This window comes from Pleurodeles waltl, chromosome 2_1 (genome assembly GCF_031143425.1).
Source record: "Pleurodeles waltl isolate 20211129_DDA chromosome 2_1, aPleWal1.hap1.20221129, whole genome shotgun sequence".
Lineage (NCBI taxonomy): Eukaryota > Metazoa > Chordata > Amphibia > Caudata > Salamandridae > Pleurodeles > Pleurodeles waltl.
Window position 1 is genome coordinate 104,698,043 of NC_090438.1, and position 18,102 is coordinate 104,716,144.

General features: G+C 43.9%; 1 protein-coding gene across 1 annotated transcript in view; it reads right to left on the bottom strand.

Annotated features, from left to right (window-relative positions):
* ABCB7 (ATP binding cassette subfamily B member 7) overlaps positions 1-18,102 on the bottom strand; it is a 607,823-nt gene that overhangs the window by 186,389 nt on the left and 403,332 nt on the right. Inside the window, exons 8-9 of the mRNA XM_069210993.1 lie at positions 17,973-18,060; positions 8,677-8,851 (exon numbers count right to left, since the gene is read on the bottom strand). Of these exons, the coding sequence (XP_069067094.1) occupies positions 8,677-8,851; positions 17,973-18,060 (263 nt within the window). The remainder of the gene's footprint in view (positions 1-8,676; positions 8,852-17,972; positions 18,061-18,102) is intronic.

Consider the following 18,102-nt stretch of genomic DNA (forward strand, 5'->3'; position numbering starts at 1 on the left):
TTTATATCTTTGTTTGAGAAATGCTTGATGAGACGTAGTTTACAAACAAATTTGTACAGTTCAATACGGGTGTTAACATAGTCCCATTGAATGTTAGGGCAAAAGCTTAATATATATATGTATATACAGGGAGTGCAGAATTATTAGGCAAGTTGTATTTTTGAGGATTAATTTTATTATTGAACAACAACCATGTTCTCAATGAACCCAAAAAACTCATTAATATCAAAGCTGAATATTTTTGGAAGTAGTTTTTAGTTTGTTTTTAGTTTTAGCTATGTTAGGGGGATATCTGTGTGTGCAGGTGACTATTACTGTGCATAATTATTAGGCAACTTAACAAAAAAATATATATACCCATTTCAATTATTTATTATTACCAGTGAAACCAATATAACATCTCAACATTCACAAATATACATTTCTGACATTCAAAAACAAAACAAAAACAAATCAGTGACCAATATAGCCACCTTTCTTTGCAAGGACACTCAAAAGCCTGCCATCCATGGATTCTGTCAGTGTTTTGATCTGTTCACCATCAACATTGCGTGCAGCAGCAACCACAGCCTCCCAGACACTGTTTAGAGAGGTGTACTGTTTTCCCTCCTTGTAAATCTCACATTTGATGATGGACCACAGGTTCTCAATGGGGTTCAGATCAGGTGAACAAGGAGGCCATGTCATTAGATTTCCTTCTTTTATACCCTTTCTTGCCAGCCACGCTGTGGAGTACTTGGACGCGTGTGATAGAGCATTGTCCTGCATGAAAATCATGTTTTTCTTGAAGGATGCAGACTTCTTCCTGTACCACTGCTTGAAGAAGGTGTCTTCCAGGAACTGGCAGTAGGACTGGGAGTTGAGCTTGACTCCATCCTCAACCCGAAAAGGCCCCACAAGCTCATCTTTGATGATACCAGCCCAAACCAGTACTCCACCTCCACCTTGCTGGCGTCTGAGTCGGACTGGGGCTCTCTGCCCTTTACCAATCCAGCCACGGGCCCATCCATCTGGCCCATCAAGACTCACTCTCATTTCATCAGTCCATAAAACCTTAGAAAAATCAGTCTTGAGATATTTATTGGCCCAGTCTTGACGTTTCAGCTTGTGTGTCTTGTTCAGTGGTGGTCGTCTTTCAGCCTTTCTTACCTTGGCCATGTCTCTGAGTATTGCACACCTTGTGCTTTTGGGCACTCCAGTGATGTTGCAGCTCTGAAATATGGCCAAACTGGTGGCAAGTGGCATCGTGGCAGCTGCACGCTTGACTTTTCTCAGTTCATGGGCAGTTATTTTGCGCCTTGGTTTTTCCACACGCTTCTTGCGACCCTGTTGACTATTTTGAATGAAACGCTTGATTGTTCGATGATCACGCTTCAGAAGCTTTGCAATTTTAAGAGTGCTGCATCCCTCTGCAAGATATCTCACTATTTTTGACTTTTCGGAGCCTGTAAAGTCCTTCTTTTGACCCATTTTGCCAAAGGAAAGGAAGTTGCCTAATAATTATGCACACCTGATATAGGGTGTTGATGTCATTAGACCACACCCCTTCTCATTACAGAGATGCACATCACCTAATATGCTTAATTGGTAGTAGGCTTTCGAGCCTATACAGCTTGGAGTAAGACAACATGCATAAAGAGGATGATGTGGTCAAAATACTCATTTGCCTAATAATTCTGCACTCCCTGTATATGCATGATTGCTTTTTTCTTCCCCCTGCCCTGCTCTGTTTAGGTTGGGGGCTTCAAATACCTGCGTATGGGTTCCTCTCTTTATTCAAGAACATTAGCCCTCCCCTTCCAAGTTGTTTCCATGCCTATCCCATTGGGTTTTTTCCTTCCTTGAGATTCTTTCCTCTATGTGTGACCTTGGTTATCTTTTCACCGCTATGTTCTGGCATTTCATGTGTAGGATTCGAGTCCTAGCACTCATGGCTACACAGACTTAGTTATAGTGTAGGATTAGAGTCCTAGCACTCACGGCTACACAGAGTTAGTTATACCTCTTCCTTTTGTCTGCCACTATTCCTCTCTAGCCACATTTTGTTTTGTTGCTTAGCGCTGTAGCCGCTGGTATAGACACATGCATTTGGCCTTGCAGACCCCTGCAGGTCCAGTGTTCGAATCCCACTCTGGGAGTCGAGGTCAACGTTACCTTACCTATAAGGATATTTTATTGTTCGGTCCACATATTGGACTGCTTTCTTTTACTACGGTTTTGTCCCTCCGGGACTCTACCCCTTTTTTCTTGGGCCCTTTCTTTCTGCTGGACTAATCATTGCCATTATTCGGCTCTTCTATGGTTGGCGTTTTCTCCTGTGGTGGATTTCTGCCTGGTGTTGACCTTGTTTCATTTACCGCAAGGTTTCTGTTGTTTCCCGTCAGCAGGTTGGTCTATCAGCATCTTTTAGGTTTTAGTCCGCTAGCACTGATTTCCTTCTTGGCCGGCATTTTTCTTCCTTGAGAGGTGTGATTTTTTTTTTCCCTCTCTCCCTTTTTTTTATTTTGCTACTGTGTTGCTGTTGTTCGCCCCATTTTCTTTCTCTATTTCCATATACTATGTATCTATATATGTGTATCTAATATATATGCCTCATAGGTCTATGTCTTTATATTTGTATCTATATATGTGTCTAGCTAGGCTCTATACATTTCTATAAATTCCTTTTGCACGAGGAAAAACCCAGAGAGAGCAAATCTCATAGGCAAAACACCCATAAGCAGAGACAACAGAAAACCAGGTATCAGACCCAAACAGGGTATGCAACACCTGCAGACATAGGAACACCACATTGGGTGCTAGGCAGTTTGAACATAATAATAAGAAAAGGCACCTGCAGCAAGCAGGAACACCACACTGGGTGTCATACTGGGAGCAAAGAAGCACTCTGCCCCTAGAGGTGGACAAAAAAGCAACTGGGGAAGAAAAACTGCCTGTGAACAAAGGAAGGAACCAATACAGAGTGAGACCCTATACTACTTATCCCTAAATCGGCGTAAAGCTGAGTCGGCATGTGCACCAAAAAGAGAGGTGCCATCAAAAGGCATGTCAAGTAAAGCTGCTTGCACAGCCTTCAAAAAATTGGAGGGACTCAACTATGACCGCCGACGCAGAGCCACTGAAGAATCCACAGCCCTTCCAACAGAATCTGTGGTATCCATTCCACATTGGATACCAAGCTTGGAAGCATGGTGACCATCCCGTACGAAGGGAACTAGAATATCCCAAGCCTCCTCAGGGAGAGAAGGCTAAATGCGCTCTACTGAGTCCCAAAAGAGGTGGAAGAAACGAGCAAGGACACAAGAAGTGTTGATGGAATGCAGGGCAGAGCTAGATGATGCAAAAATACGCCTACTAGAAGCATCAAGCTGCCTGGCCTCTCACGCTGGAGGGAAATGAGTAAGACTCTGTGCAGCCAAAGTCGCTTGCACCACAAAGCTTTGAGTATTCTGATGCCGACGGAGGCAAGATGGATCCTCAGGGGGGCTGGTCTATGTCTGTGAAAGTTCCACAAGGGGTCCAGGCACCTAAGAGGATATTGTAAAGAGTCTCAAAATAAGGAAGGACAGGCTCTACTGAAGACTGGTCAGGATGTAGGACATCAAGTAAAGGGTCCGTTAACAATTGAACAGTAGAAAGTTGTAAGTTCAACACCTCTGAAACGTGCTTTAACATATCTGCTAGAGCAGAACTTGCCTCAGTAGCCAACTCAGGGAGCGAGAGGACGCTGGAGAGGAGTCCAGGCCACTAGTGTTGCCCAATTCAAACAACCAATCAGATTGTGTGTTTGGAATGCTGTTGCAAGGAGGAGGTTGATAACCCAAACCATGCCCCTCCGATTGGTGAACTGGAGGGTGGGCTCCAGAAGATATAGGGCAAGAATCAGAGATAGCCGACACCACCGGCACCGCTCCCGGCGTAGGGATTGATGTCCACTGACGTTGTGAGGGTGAGACCTCGACATCGGAAGGTGTGTCGGTCTACTTCAGTGAGACGAGAATCGGAGTGTGAAGTGAAGTCGACAGCACCACCACTGGGGTCGGTAAAGCAGAACTCAACGTCGACAAAGGAGCCGGCAGAGAAGAGTAAGGCGCTCCAGGGGAAGGCCCAAAAATGGTGTGCAGGCATGTGTAATAGTCTCACATCTGGGCATAAGTCGCCCCAGCGACAGGAAAAACCAGGAGTCACAGGGCAGACTACTGCAGAACTCATCCTCAGAAGAACGAGAAAAGCGTGTGGAGGCGGTGAAGCCGGAGGATGGCGCGACTTCAACCGCGGATGATACTTACCTTGAGGTGTCGATGGAGCCACACACAAACGATACCTGGAGCGTTGGCACTGATGGGCCTTGGATGGAGAAGGACTCCGACACCTACGGTAGCCCTGGAATGACTGACAACCGCACCAATAACTGTACCGCCAGGAGTTTCATCTGCAGTTCCCCCAATGCTTTTGGCTTCAAATGTTGACAGGCATCGCAGTTCTCAGAGTCATGGTGGGTGTCTTAGCATCACATACAGACAAAATGGGCTCAGTGATCGACATCTGTTGAGCACAGGACCCACAAGGCTTGAAGCCAGAAAAACTATTTTCATGTCTGTATTCACTTCTAAATATGGGCAAATACAGAAATAGGTTTGTCAGTCATGCATGCTAGGTAGGGGAGTTAAAAAAAAAAAAAAAAAAGCAATTTCCTACTCATGTCCAAATAACTGCAGTGTACGGCTGCTTACGTTGCTCTACAATACAAATGATTTCTGATGACTATAATGCACTGTAAATGACAAACTCGTTAGTGGGGCAAAAGCAGAAGGAGCCATATGCTTTTGGTATCATGTCTCCACACCCACTGTTTCAGCGTTGCAGGTGAAGTAGAGAAGTTGTGGTGTCAGGGGACGTTGGTTGCTCAGTGATGGAAGACTGTGGCATGGTCACACAGTGAAGGCGAGGTGGGCATCTTAGTATCTGGTGCCCCAGCTCATCAACTAGTCTGGTGCTCTCTGTGGATCCATGGGAGGATAAGGATTAGATTAAGTGATGGAGCTGTTTGGGTCTCCATGAAGAGCCACAGACAAGGAAAGGGCATGGGGTACTTCAAGGATTAAGAGGAGCCTATAATAAAATAAGGTTCTGGGTCAGTACCAGGCTGGTGGGGTGTTATAGGGTCCAGGGATCTGTGCACCTGAGTACACCTCTGCCACCAGGAGTGCCCCAAACAGATTGAACAAGTAGCTGAAACTTGGACTGCCTTTCTGACCTCAGCAACAACATGGGGAAAACAAAACGGAGAGAAAGGAAAAGGAAACTAATGGACAAGATAACTGAGGAGCCTAGAGATCTATGCAAAGCCCATTACAGCACATGTGGGAATGGAGGAGGGAGCAGCTGGGGGGGAAAGAAGCTCTCAGGCACAGGGGAATTATGAGGAGTATGGCCTCCACCATGGGGAGAGTGTTAAATAATTGATAAAACCATATTCTAACCCTAAAAGCGGAGATGCAATGGGTCTAAGACACACAAGGGAATATTGAAGGAGGGATCAAGCTTGAGGAGAGTTCCAGAGGATGCAGGGATATTTTTTGCAAAGGCCTGGGAAAGAAGCAACGTTGCTGGAAGAGGCTTTCAGGAATCATATAAAGCTAATCTGCCTGTTTTATCCCCTTCGTTGTATGGGATAAGGGGTGACCTGTTGATGCAGCCTACACCACATCACATGGGGCATTCAGGAATGGTAGTGATGTTAGAGGCTACTCCGATGCAGCAGTGTGGAAATGCAGGCAGATCCTTAATGATGGCTGCGCCAGGTGCACTCATTCAAGGTGAACACTTGTGGGGCCCTCAATATGACAAACAAAAGGCTAGTAATTTGGAGCAGTCCACGGGAAGATTCACCAGGAAGTTGTAACAAACTGGCTGACTCTTCAGTTGAGAGTTCTTCCTGAAAAACAGCAGACATGACTTTATAGTAACATCAAGGACTGGCTAATTTTTAGTTCAGTAGGAGCCAAAGATTTACCATGTCCAAATTAACAGTAAACTCAGAAATAATCCTAAATCTGTGAATCTTTAAAACAGTAATATCTTTGAGAGTTCTCATAATGAGGAAAACAATTTTCCTCTGAAAATCTATTGAATTTCACAACTAAGCACCAGTAGAAGTGGAAAAGGTGGGAAGAAAATGACGCAAGAAAACAGGAATATGACAACATGAATAATCATGACAAGAAGAATAAAAGATGCACAAAGAACGAAAAGGAGATGGAGAAGACATATTATGACCTATGTAAATGTATAGGCTCCTCTGTAAAGTAAGGGGCAGATGCAGAGTGCAAGTACTGGGGTAAGATTAATCGGATAGAAGCAGCAATTGAGATCCTATGGCACAGGTAGAAAGATGTTGGTAAGTAGAGCTAGAGGCATTAGAGTAAAGGCACTGGTAGAAGTGCTAGGAAAAAGGTAGGGGGTCGATGTAAGACTTAGGAACTAGTGGAAGTACTTGGACATAAGAGTTAGCAGTAAAAATATACATGCAAAGGTAAGGTTATTAGATTATAGGGTAGTGGCTGACATGTTGTGTGGTGTGAGGCAGTAGGTTTAAGTAGTCGAGGGATTCCATTTATTTAAAAAATAAACTCCACACCAATCCAAAGGGTGTGTTTAATTAAAAAAAAAAAAAAAACATTATGTACATGTGTATTTTATATATATATACATATATACACATATACATACACATTCTCGTGGCGGTTGCCACTAGGTAGTTATTGTTAGGACTCATGTTTCCATAGAGAAAGCGACTTGCCTACATCATTGGCACCATTTGCCGAATCTTAAAAAAAAATTCATAAAAAAGTGTGCCAGTGATTCTTGTTGCACATGAAAAGTTTCGGGTGATTCGGCAAGTGGGGGGCTGAGGAAAAAAAAAAAAAAAGGTGGGGAGCTCAAAAAATTTGCGTTTCCCATGATAATTCCCATAGGAGTTTTTAACATGGCTACAGCCCAACCAGCTAGACGGAATTACACCAAATTTGGCTGAAATCTAGCTTTTGGTAAACAGATTAAGCTTTCAGTTATTTGGTGTAAATACGTTCAGTAGTTCTTGAGATATTAAACGGAAAATAATTTGAATATCTTGGGCCGCGGATCCTCCCCAACAACTTAGCGAATAATAAGAACTTGTACACGGAGCTGCAGAGCTCTGACTGGCTGCCAACACTTCGAACCAGGAAATGTTTGCAGTCATCTTGGAACTCGGATTCAGCTGAGTCTCAGAAAAAAAGAGAAAAAGAAAAAGGGACCAGGGTAGAAACAGCCTGATCCTTTAGCTTTGGTGCTGGGGTCCCAGAGACACCCTGGCAGGGCTAAAAACAGTTTTGTAAAAACAAAAGTTGCCTCCCTTTCACAAGATGGCAAATTTGTAGGGAAAATGTAATTTAAAAAAAAAAAGCGTGGACTCCCACACTTGTTTATAAGAAGCCCCCTGGTGGGCCAGATCCCGGGGCATTTTGAAATCCGGTTGGGCTCCAGGGGGTTCCCCCAGCAGCCCTGCAGACCGCCACCTCCATGGAACGGAGTCGTAATCCCCTGTGTAGTGCTGCTTGCAGCGCTGCTCTGGTGGATTAGGACCACCAGCACCGCCACACTGTCGTGTCGACGAAAAGTGGCAGTGCTGGTGGGCCAACCGTGGCGCTACTACTGAGGTCGTAATGTGGCGGTCAGACCGCCGCATTGGCGGCAGTCCGAGCCACCACAACTCTGGCAGTCATCGGACCGCCAGGGTTGTAATAAGGCCTTTAAGTGTGGAACTGTCCATAAATCTAAACATTTCCAGCAGAGGTGCTTCAAGTAATCAAACAGATTGTGGGAGTAACAGTGGGGCAATCACCAGATGTTTTGCTGGGGTGTGTTGAAGAAATTCCCAAGGGGGTACACAAGCTCATGGTCAAACTCTTATTACTGATTAAGAAAGAAATCACTCTTCACTGTATCTGTGGCCCGAAACCAACAGTAGGTAAATGGCTTAAAGCGCTGCCACATGCAACATAAACGTAGAAACATTCGGTGAAATGCTGCCAACAAAAGCTATTCCGTGAGACATCTGCGAGCCATACCATGCCTATTTAGCTGAAGAGGCTGCAGGGCATTAAGCGAGCATGTAACACTAGGGAAATTGTGATAATCGGGATTTCGGCCTCGTTAAATGTGTTTTCTAGCATATATATTTATTGATGATTCTACATAGGACACATCTGGAAGAGAGAATGTATTAATGACAGAAGCGCCTGCAAAATATTATAGACGTTTTATATTGCAAATGTCCCATGATGTTAGCACAATTAGGCAATATACTGTAACAAACAACACCTGGGATGTATGCCTTTTGTTAATTCGTTGATAAAACTTAAATAAAAAAAAGATCACCTCTTCAGCAGTTGCAAGATCATTGAAAAGAAATAAGCAAAGAAGGAAAAGAAACCTGTAAGTACAAAACAGGCAACTCAAAAAAATATATTAAATACATGTCTGCTTGCTCACTGCTTTTGTTCTGCCGCTTCAAATTAAATAAAGTTGATTATAAAAAAAAAAGTCTGCTAAAAAAAAAAAATCAACAAGGTGAACTCTTCACGAAATATTTAACGGTAACTAGTTAAATGGTATAGTATTTACATTCCATACCTGCCAATATTCCACGACTGGCGAGCACCATGATAGCAGTTAAACCAACACTGAAAATCACACTTTGTCCAAAGTTCAACATAGCCAAGGTTGAGGTAGTTTTGAGGGAGGCATTTTCATACGTCTTCAAATAGCCATCATATTTCTCTGCTTCAAATTGTTCGTTATTAAAATACTGTGGAAAAAACAATATCACACTAACAAATATGCTTGTTAAAGTATACACCAAATGTATACGTTCAACTTATCAGTGAACGTATTCACTCATGCACATCCAATTACACTTTGGTATCTTTTTAAACTAGTAAACGATACATACAACACATAAGGAATGCACCATTTGAAGCTACGTTCGGAGACTTTCAATATCATATCTGCATTTAGTAAACTAAAATCAAATAGATTATAGTGAGAAGGACCAGAGAGAAAGAGGCACAGTGCTCCAAAGATGCTTGAGCACAACACGGAACAAAGAAAATCAGCAGGTAAAGCTACATACACGTGCCAGAACGAGGACTATATACAAAGAATCAAAATATAAATGTGAATCATGGGACCAATAAACAGCGATCTCGGTCCACTTGTTCTTGTTTCGACCATGCCTGATGGACAATTTAATGGGCCACTACCAGGGCAAGAGAAGTTCAATACATAATGGAGCATAGCATATGTAAAAAGTGGTTATTGGCAGTTGTCCTTTAATACCACTCCTGGATAAATCTCATCGGAATGATCCAATTTTTATTACATTGATCTTCCCCAACATGCAACTAATTAAAGGTCTGTCCAATGTTTTACAGCAGACCCATGTAAATTCCGAGGGTCCCATCTCTATCAATCAAGGAAGCAATATTGCAGCTATCCAAATGTTTTAATGCAGCATTTAAATAAATACGTTTTAAAAATGATGAATATTTGATAAATGATTTTGTCAACTTCAGTCCCACTCAGGATATCCTAAAAACTTAAATACACTCAATAATACACAATGAGATGTGCCAAACCATCTAACAACACGATCTCTGACTAAGGAGTGTCACAGCAGGACATGATACCAATTCTTTGGCATTTGATGACCTTTAAAAAAGCTAAATAGCTCCAGTGGGACAAAAGTACAGAGTATGAGAAAACAGGTCCTCACAATCTAACTCCCAAATACCATCAACCTTGAATGTAATCTGTGTTTCTCCAACATTAATGTCTTTCATAGGTTAAATAATTGACTTATTCCCCATTTTAGCCTGGGAAATAACAGTATATTAGTACATCCGCTGTGTAAGGAATTGCATTCATGCATACACAGTAGTACTTAAAGCTCCATTTCTAGTCCTTCACTCCAGCCAATGATGTGCATGTGCTCTGAGCTCCGGTTACCCCAGATGTTCCAGTATTTTCAATGGTGCAAGCAACAGAAATAAAGAGCATTTTAAAAATAGGAGGACAGTCACCTGTGATTTTGTAAAAGATACCAATGTTGGAGAACTGTAGTTACTTAGACTTCCACAGTATTATAAAGAGTCTCACACAGATTACTATCTAGCAATGCACTGTTTGGAATTCGCTGGGCATTGTTCTTTATTTAAGCAATGAAAAATTGGTTCTTTGTATTACAGGCTTTTACCCTGCCCAGTTAGGTCAGATCTGGTTTTATAAAAGGTCAGCCAAGAGACACATTCTAAAGTGATGTCCATATATACACCAACATTTTAAGTATTTAACTTTCCAAACTCTTCAAATAGGTTTGGTTTTCTAGATGGTCCTTTGGGAGACTTGTGCATGAACTCCAATGTGTGCTCATGGTGTATTATGTCCAGCACACACCCCTCTGATGTGCTGTGTCTTCACTCCTGTAGATAGCCTATCACCATTGAAGTAGAGAAACTGGAAACAGCAGGAAAGATGGAGTCACTCACTGTAATGCTGTCTTGAAACCAGAACTTATAGCATCTTCTCCATTTGGAAGTCAGGAGGGTCTACTGCTAGTCTCAAGCTATAGAGCCAACTACAGTGTTCTTTAACTACCAAGGATTTACTCAACTCCCACTGTGGGTTGACTGCAGTGGTCCCATTGAGTTATGATTAGGATGCCCTTCTCAACTACAGCACGGCTAAGAATCAATTTGAATATTTTGTATTACATCATCCACAGGCTTACAAAACTGCATGTGCTCATAATGTAGCATGATTCGTGTTTTTGCTTGCACTACTGGAAGGAAGGATGTGCCTTTTCTGGCAGCACTGGGTAATCTGCAGATGCCAGAGGCAAAGCTACCTATGGCAGTATCAATCACCGTTGTGGAAGCTAAGTAAAGAGCGTACCGTAGGAGTTTTGAATGTGACTAAAGAGATCTGCTGGTGCTTGGCAATAGATAAACAAAGTGAGTAGGTAGGCAAGATGGTAGTCTTGGCCTACCCCTCTACATCCTCACCTTGAAGTATGAGTAGAGGCTAACGCTGGTTGTGGTCAATGTAGCTTTCGGCGAGGTCTTTGCTAAAGTAATTGACTAGGTTAGAGGCAGCACCTATCTTGCCTTATTGGTGTTTGGTGGACGTGGGTGCTGGTCATGTGTGAAGTGGTAGAGGATGAGGGGTCTTCATCTACTGTACTGAAGAGGTCATTTGTAAAATCTCCCCGTGTCCTTCAGTTTTTGAGACACGAGAAAGCAATGCATGCAAACCTCGTGAGAATCCTAGTAAAGTTAGTAGAGGCCACATACACTGTAGGGCAGAAAATACATTTCTATTCTTATGTAGTGAATGAGCCTTAGTATTTGACAATGTAGAAGTTAATGTGTGCTGCAGCTAAACATGGCTAGGTCCAGGAGAAACGCAACATAAATATAAGGTAAAAAAGCTCAGCTGTGCCGCAAAGGCTGCCAGTTAAAGTCTTGTTTAAGAAAATGAAGGAAGTAAGCACTGCACTCCAGGGACTCTTCATAGGGGCAAAAACAAGTTTCAGTGCACAACTGGATGTACAGCACACATGAGTATGGGTTCACTGATAATTTTAAAATAAAAACTAGAAGAAATGATACAGATTTTTGCCATATCAAAAAGGGGTTTAGATCAATTGTTTGCAACTTCTGGTGGCATGTGAATGTATGTGGAGCTTTATGGAAATGAAACAACAGACTAGATTAAGGTTGAATGATTTGATTCATGTATTACAGTGTGGTTCTCTTTGTGCTGACAGTTCCATATGCCTACACTAGAACAACAACTGCACGTAATGCTGCATACGTATTCTACTAAGGATAGTGAGTCTCAGTATAAGAAGCATGCTTTCTGAAGACTTAGGGGCCTATAGTGACTGAAGCCTCTTTCCTCTGCCCAAGGCAGAGGGGATAGGGAGTTCAATGTAGCTCTATGAAACCATTATTTCAAATGTAATTTCACATTTAATACCCCCTTGGAAACCTAATAATGAGGTTTTGTGACCTTCTTAGATCAGGCATTTTTCTATGCACATCCTTGCCTTTTTTCCAACCTCGCCTTGAGGGCCATGTCCCTACATCTTGTCATCTCCGATTATGTGACTCCTATGTTTAATGCTGTTGTTCCTAATCTGATCCAGAATTATTATCAAACATAAATAATTCAGTAATTATACAAATGAGATTCCCTTGGATATGAATGTCAGTCACTTACACACTGCCAACTCCTCCCATTCCATACCTGCCCATTCACAAGCATCTTTAGAGCTTTGTGTAACTCTAGTGTTTCCAATAGTCAATGTTGGCAATAAACACTAACACTTCCAATCTTTGCTGTGCCAAGGGTTCCTAGTCTTGTTAAGAAGTATGCTCCTAACAGTACTAGCCCTGCCCATAGACTCCTTTTCCTTCTGTCTTTCACCCACTAGTGCCTCTTCTAGTCAGATTATTACAGTTTTGTACATATCGACCTGACAGAAACCCCATTGCCACTTCCTAGAAGTTGGTAAAACACATAAAAAATATGCTACTAATTATGCTACCAATCAGCTCCAGGTCTGCCAGGCTCCTGCCATAATTTTCACCATTTCTTCAAACTTTCCTCATCTTGGGCCAGATGTACAACGGTGTTTTGTGGACATTTGTTTGAACAGGTCTGGCAGCGTCTCCATAGCCACGAGAGGTGCTGCCAAGTGAAGGGGCAGCTATGTGGCTGGACATTCACATCCTTCTGCGGTTGAACCTGATAACCTATGCATCAAAGTAAACGATCCTCCTTGGCTGCAACTTGAAAGTTGTACTCAGCAAGATGTAATCTAATTAAACTAATGCGCTCATATATCTGTAACAGTTCTGTATATATCTGTAACCAGCTTCGGACACCAGACCCAACCAAACACCACCGAACCCGCACCCCCGGCCATCACCCTCAACACCTGGACCCACATCAACACGGAAGAAACCAAATCCATCATGAACTCTATCCACTCCGGCGCCCCTTCGGACCCTTGCCCGCACTTCATCTTTAACAAAGCCGACGACATCATCGCCCGCACCTCCAGACCGTCATCAACTCTTCTTTTTCTTCTGCTACCTTCCCAGAATGCTGGAAACACGCCGAAGTCAACGCCCTACTAAAGAAACCTACGGCTGACCCGAGCGACCTGAAAAACTTCCGCCCCATCTCTCTTCTGCCTTTCCCAGCCAAAGTAATAGAGAAGACCGTCAACAAACAGCTGACCACCTTCCTGGAAGACAACAACCTACTCGACCCCTCACAAACCGGATTCCGAACCAACCAGAGCACTGAAACCGCCCTCATCTCAGTCACAGACGACATCAGAACCCTGATGGACAACGGTGAAACAGTCGCCCTCATTCTCCTCGACCTCTCGGCTGCCTTTGACACCGTCTGTCACCGCACCCTAATCACCCGCCTCCGCTCCACCGGGATCCAAGGCCAGGCCCTGGACTGGATCGCCTCCTTCCTCGCAAACCGTTCACAAAGAGTTTACCTCCCTCCGTTTCGCTCAGAACCCACCAAGATCATCTGCGGCGTACCTCAAGGCTCATCACTCAGCCCGACACTCTTCAATGTCTACATGAGCCCCCTCGTCAACATCGTACGCAAGCACGACATCATCATCACCTCCTACGCCGACGACACCCAACTTATACTCTCCCTCACCAAGGACCCCGCCAGCGCCAAGACCAACCTACAAGAGGGTATGAAGGACGTCGCAGATTGGATGAGGCTCAGCCGCCTAAAGCTGAACTCTGAAAAAACGGAAGTCCTCATCCTCGGCAACACCCCGTCCGCCTGGGACGACTCCTGGTGGCCCACGGCCCTCGGCACCGCACCGACCCACACAGACCACGCCCGCAACCTCGGCTTCATCTTGGACCCTCTTCTCACCATGACTAAGCAAGTCAACGCTGTGTCCTCCGCCTGCTTCCTCACCCTCCGCATGCTCCGTAAGATCTTCCGCTGGATCCCCGCCGACACCAGAAAAACCGTGACCCACGCCCTCGTCACGAGCCGCCTGGACTACGGCAACACCCTCTACGCCGGGACCACAGCCAAACTCCAAAATCGCCTGCAACGCATTCAAAACGCCTCGGCCCGCCTCATCCTAGACGTACCTGGCAGCAGCCACATCTCCGCACACCTGAGACACCTGCATTGGCTCCCAGTCAGCAAAAGGATCACCTTCCGACTTCTCACCCACGCACACAAAGCCCTCCACGACAAGGGACCGGAATACCTCAACAGACGCCTCAGCTTCTACGTCCCCACCCGCCACCTGCGCTCCTCTGGCCTCGCACTTGCTGCTGTCCCTCGCATCCGCCGCTCCACGGCAGGTGGGAGATCTTTCTCCTTCCTGGCGGCCAAGACCTGGAACTCCCTCCCCACCAGCCTCAGGACCACCCAGGACCACTCCACTTTCCGGAGACTCCTAAAGACCTGGCTGTTCGAGCAGCGTTAACCCCCCCCCTTTTTTCCCCTAGCGCCTTGAGACCCGCACGGGTGAGTAGCGCGCTTTATAAATGTTAATGATTTGATTTGATTAGTAAAGCACTCTGACACTTATGGACCTGGCTATAACTACAAATAAAATGAAAATATAAAGAGTAAAACATTTCTATTGTTAAGTATTCCGCTGTTCAGAGCGCTTGGCACAACAGAAGCGGGGAATGTGGACTGGTGGTCAGCACTCTGCATGTCAATTTGACCAGAGGACCAGACCACCTCAGGAGCTTCAGTGCACTGAAGCTCTATCCTCAAGAAGACACACGTGTGGTTCCTCCTCTGTTATTGGCAGCCCTAATCCATTTACCCCAAGGCACTCAACCAACGACCACGGCAGACAACATATTACAATGTATTGTCCCGAGGTCAAACAAAGGTTTCTTCTTGCTTCACATTAACTGAGAATAATCAGGCCTCAAGTGCCAGCATCAGCTGACAGGGTGCTGTGTCCTTAAGGAAGGCTGCAATACATCTGCATTCAGTGAAGGCTCTACTGAATGATATGAAGTCTCAGCAAGGAGTGGTTCTTGTGTAGACACCACAGCACATAGATATGGCATTACGATAAATGTACGGAGATGGACTCAACCCACACAACAAAGGTCACCCAGGTCTGACCTCAGTGCATCATAGGTTGCTGTATAATCCTCCAGGCATGCACACTGCCTTTTATTGACATTTATAAACGATATGTCATTCATGAAGTTTTATCCTTTCAGATGTGATCCAACAGAAAAATAATCTCCAAAGTCCAGTCCTTCTTCCTACCAAGGAAACTGGGATGCACTCAGAGTCACCCAATGAGAGAAGACACTGTCCGCCATCTCTCCCTCTTCAGGTTATTGGTGTCATGGCAATCCAAGCACTAGGAGGGTACACATAGCGCTTCCACCATGAAGAATAAAATTGAGCAAGAAGCAAACAACTGAAAATGTACAATGAGGTACAAGAAAACTAACTCAAAAGGCACGTATCAATCTCACACATAAACACTTCTGGAAGAAGCTCAATAAACCTCCAGTTCTCCTCTTTCTGGTTCCCCACTGTATTATGACCTTTAATTTCTCCATTTTACATTTCATCTGCTACATCGCAACTGCATCCAGCCAATTTACACAAGTCCAATAATTTATGGTCATTAGAGTTATTGATTGGGTCATATGTCCTTAGCTTTTGCATCAATGCATTTTACCCTATTTGGAACTTCTCAGAGAAGAGGATCATTGCTAGTTTGAAAGCAGTAACATTTTCACGCACAATGCTCGAGTTAAGCCTCCCTCCCCCAGCGTGACAAAAGCAGCTCCATAAAATCCAGGCCACGTGAGCAGTAAGCAATGCCAGTTACGTGATTCTCCACAGAGCACTTCCGCTTTTTCATGGTGGAAATGGGACAAGGACACCCCACGTGTTGCCAATCTCTCTGCACTCAATCGCTGCCATTTCCAGAAGCCATTACAGTGGCTTCTTAAATGAAGGACGCTTGAAGGTCATGAGATGAACGTCAGTTTAAAGTGGGCTTGTAGGAATGAAAATTAATTGAATTACTGCTAACAACAAAGTCAACCTGTCTATTGAATCTACACACAAAGAGAGAGATCTTGACAGCTGACGGGGTTACGTGTACTGACACATTTCCAATGCACAGTTACCGTGCTTCACTGACAGTGCTGGGCCAATAACTACCGGTGTAGTAGCGCTGCACCAGACGCAGCTACAGTACCTCTTCCATTGGATCTCAAAACATAAGTTAGACCAGGGCGTTACTGGCAAAAGCAGAATTCCACTTGTCAGATATCAATGTACTTCAGGTCATGTTCTACTTGTGTAAAAAGTGCCGTCTTTTTCCAGGGCTCACTACATGCACCTAACAATGGTTGCATCAGAACTTATCAGTTCTTCAATGTGGTCAACTGTGAGCAACAAACCAGCATGAAAAAGAAGGGGACAGACAAAGCACAATGAGGAATAGCAAAAAATGGTTTCTGTGAAGGAGAAGTAGGTTTTAAACAGGATGGGTCTTCTGCTACTTCCTCAACAAGGAGATCGCTTTCAATGCTTTTGATCCAGGTTGACACACCCTTTCTGGACACTGGGGATGAGAATAGTTGCCAAACTGAAACAGACTTTCGCGGTAACCAGCTCCCATGGAAGGTTTGCACTGAAATAAATCAGGTACTTATTCTAAGCCAATCTGTAAGCAGTTCAGGCCATCTTTAAATATATGAGGGTTGTAACGGAGTCAAAATGTGAATTTGATTGTAACTGTATTAGGTCCAAGATTTCAAAGTGAAGTTGACCCAGTAGCACAAACTTGGAAAACTTTCCTGGAGTAAGAATTAGTTACCTTTTACAATCATGGGGAATGAATTAGGTTTCTCTTTGCAGTGGAAGCTTGGACCATCAAACTCTCAGGAGTAGGATGCACAGTAAGGAAATCAGGGTCACTCCTCTTAGTATGTGCTGGCAAAAGACGCCGGAGCAAGTTCCCTAAACTAGCAGAGAACGCAAGCTTGTTCGATGATGGTCTGCCTTCGGGACAACATTCTCACAAAAGAAGCACTTTATAAAGCCTGATAACACTGCACCCGCACCAAAAGTAGTTAATACCAAATCTATTTTAACAAAAAAAACAAGCGGCAAAAAAATTAACAATGAAATAAATGAAAAGTAAGTTCATAATTCAAAATGAATGGAAAGGTACAGCTCATATTGCAGTTCTGTAACTGACATAGGGGATGCAGCAGATTGGAGCCAGGGCTGTGCAATTCATACTTGTGTACCAAAGCTTTAGGAAGTTTTCATTTCTTCATATACATTGCAGGAGCCTCTGTGGGTTGGCAACATAATTGGGCTAAGCTACCTACGACAGGTCAAAGTCATAGGATTCAAAATGCCAAAATATTTCACAAGACAAATACCGCCTCTAGCCAGAAAGCAGTGGCTGTGAGGGCACTTCACAACTTTCTCATAAACTGCTAGCAAGTATTTAATATCGAGAGATACACCCCTCCCCTCATCTTTCTTTCCAAACGGCACGACTAGCTTAGAGCTAAGCCATACTTTGCTCCACCTACCCAGAACACTACGTTAATTCGACTTTTCCTTCTTTAAGGATAAAAGGTCTGCAATCAAGACAATGCTAGCACAGGAAATCAAATCATTTAAGTAAGTGAAGCGCAAGACTTTAACAGTCAGTGAATGCCCAATAATTCTAGTTTTAAGGCTTTGTTCACGATTACTTGAAATACATCCATTTAATTTATTCTGATCTACAGGGGAAGGGACAAGTGTTGTATAACAGTAACTGTGGCAAAACACTCAAAGTAACTCACCTTCACCGTTTCATAATTCAGCAAAGAATCTATAGCAGCATTCCCAGCCTCATTGTCCGCTTTGTTCATTTCAATTCTGAACCTAGTCCTGCAAAACAGTTCATTTACGGTAAATACATTCATTCTAGTA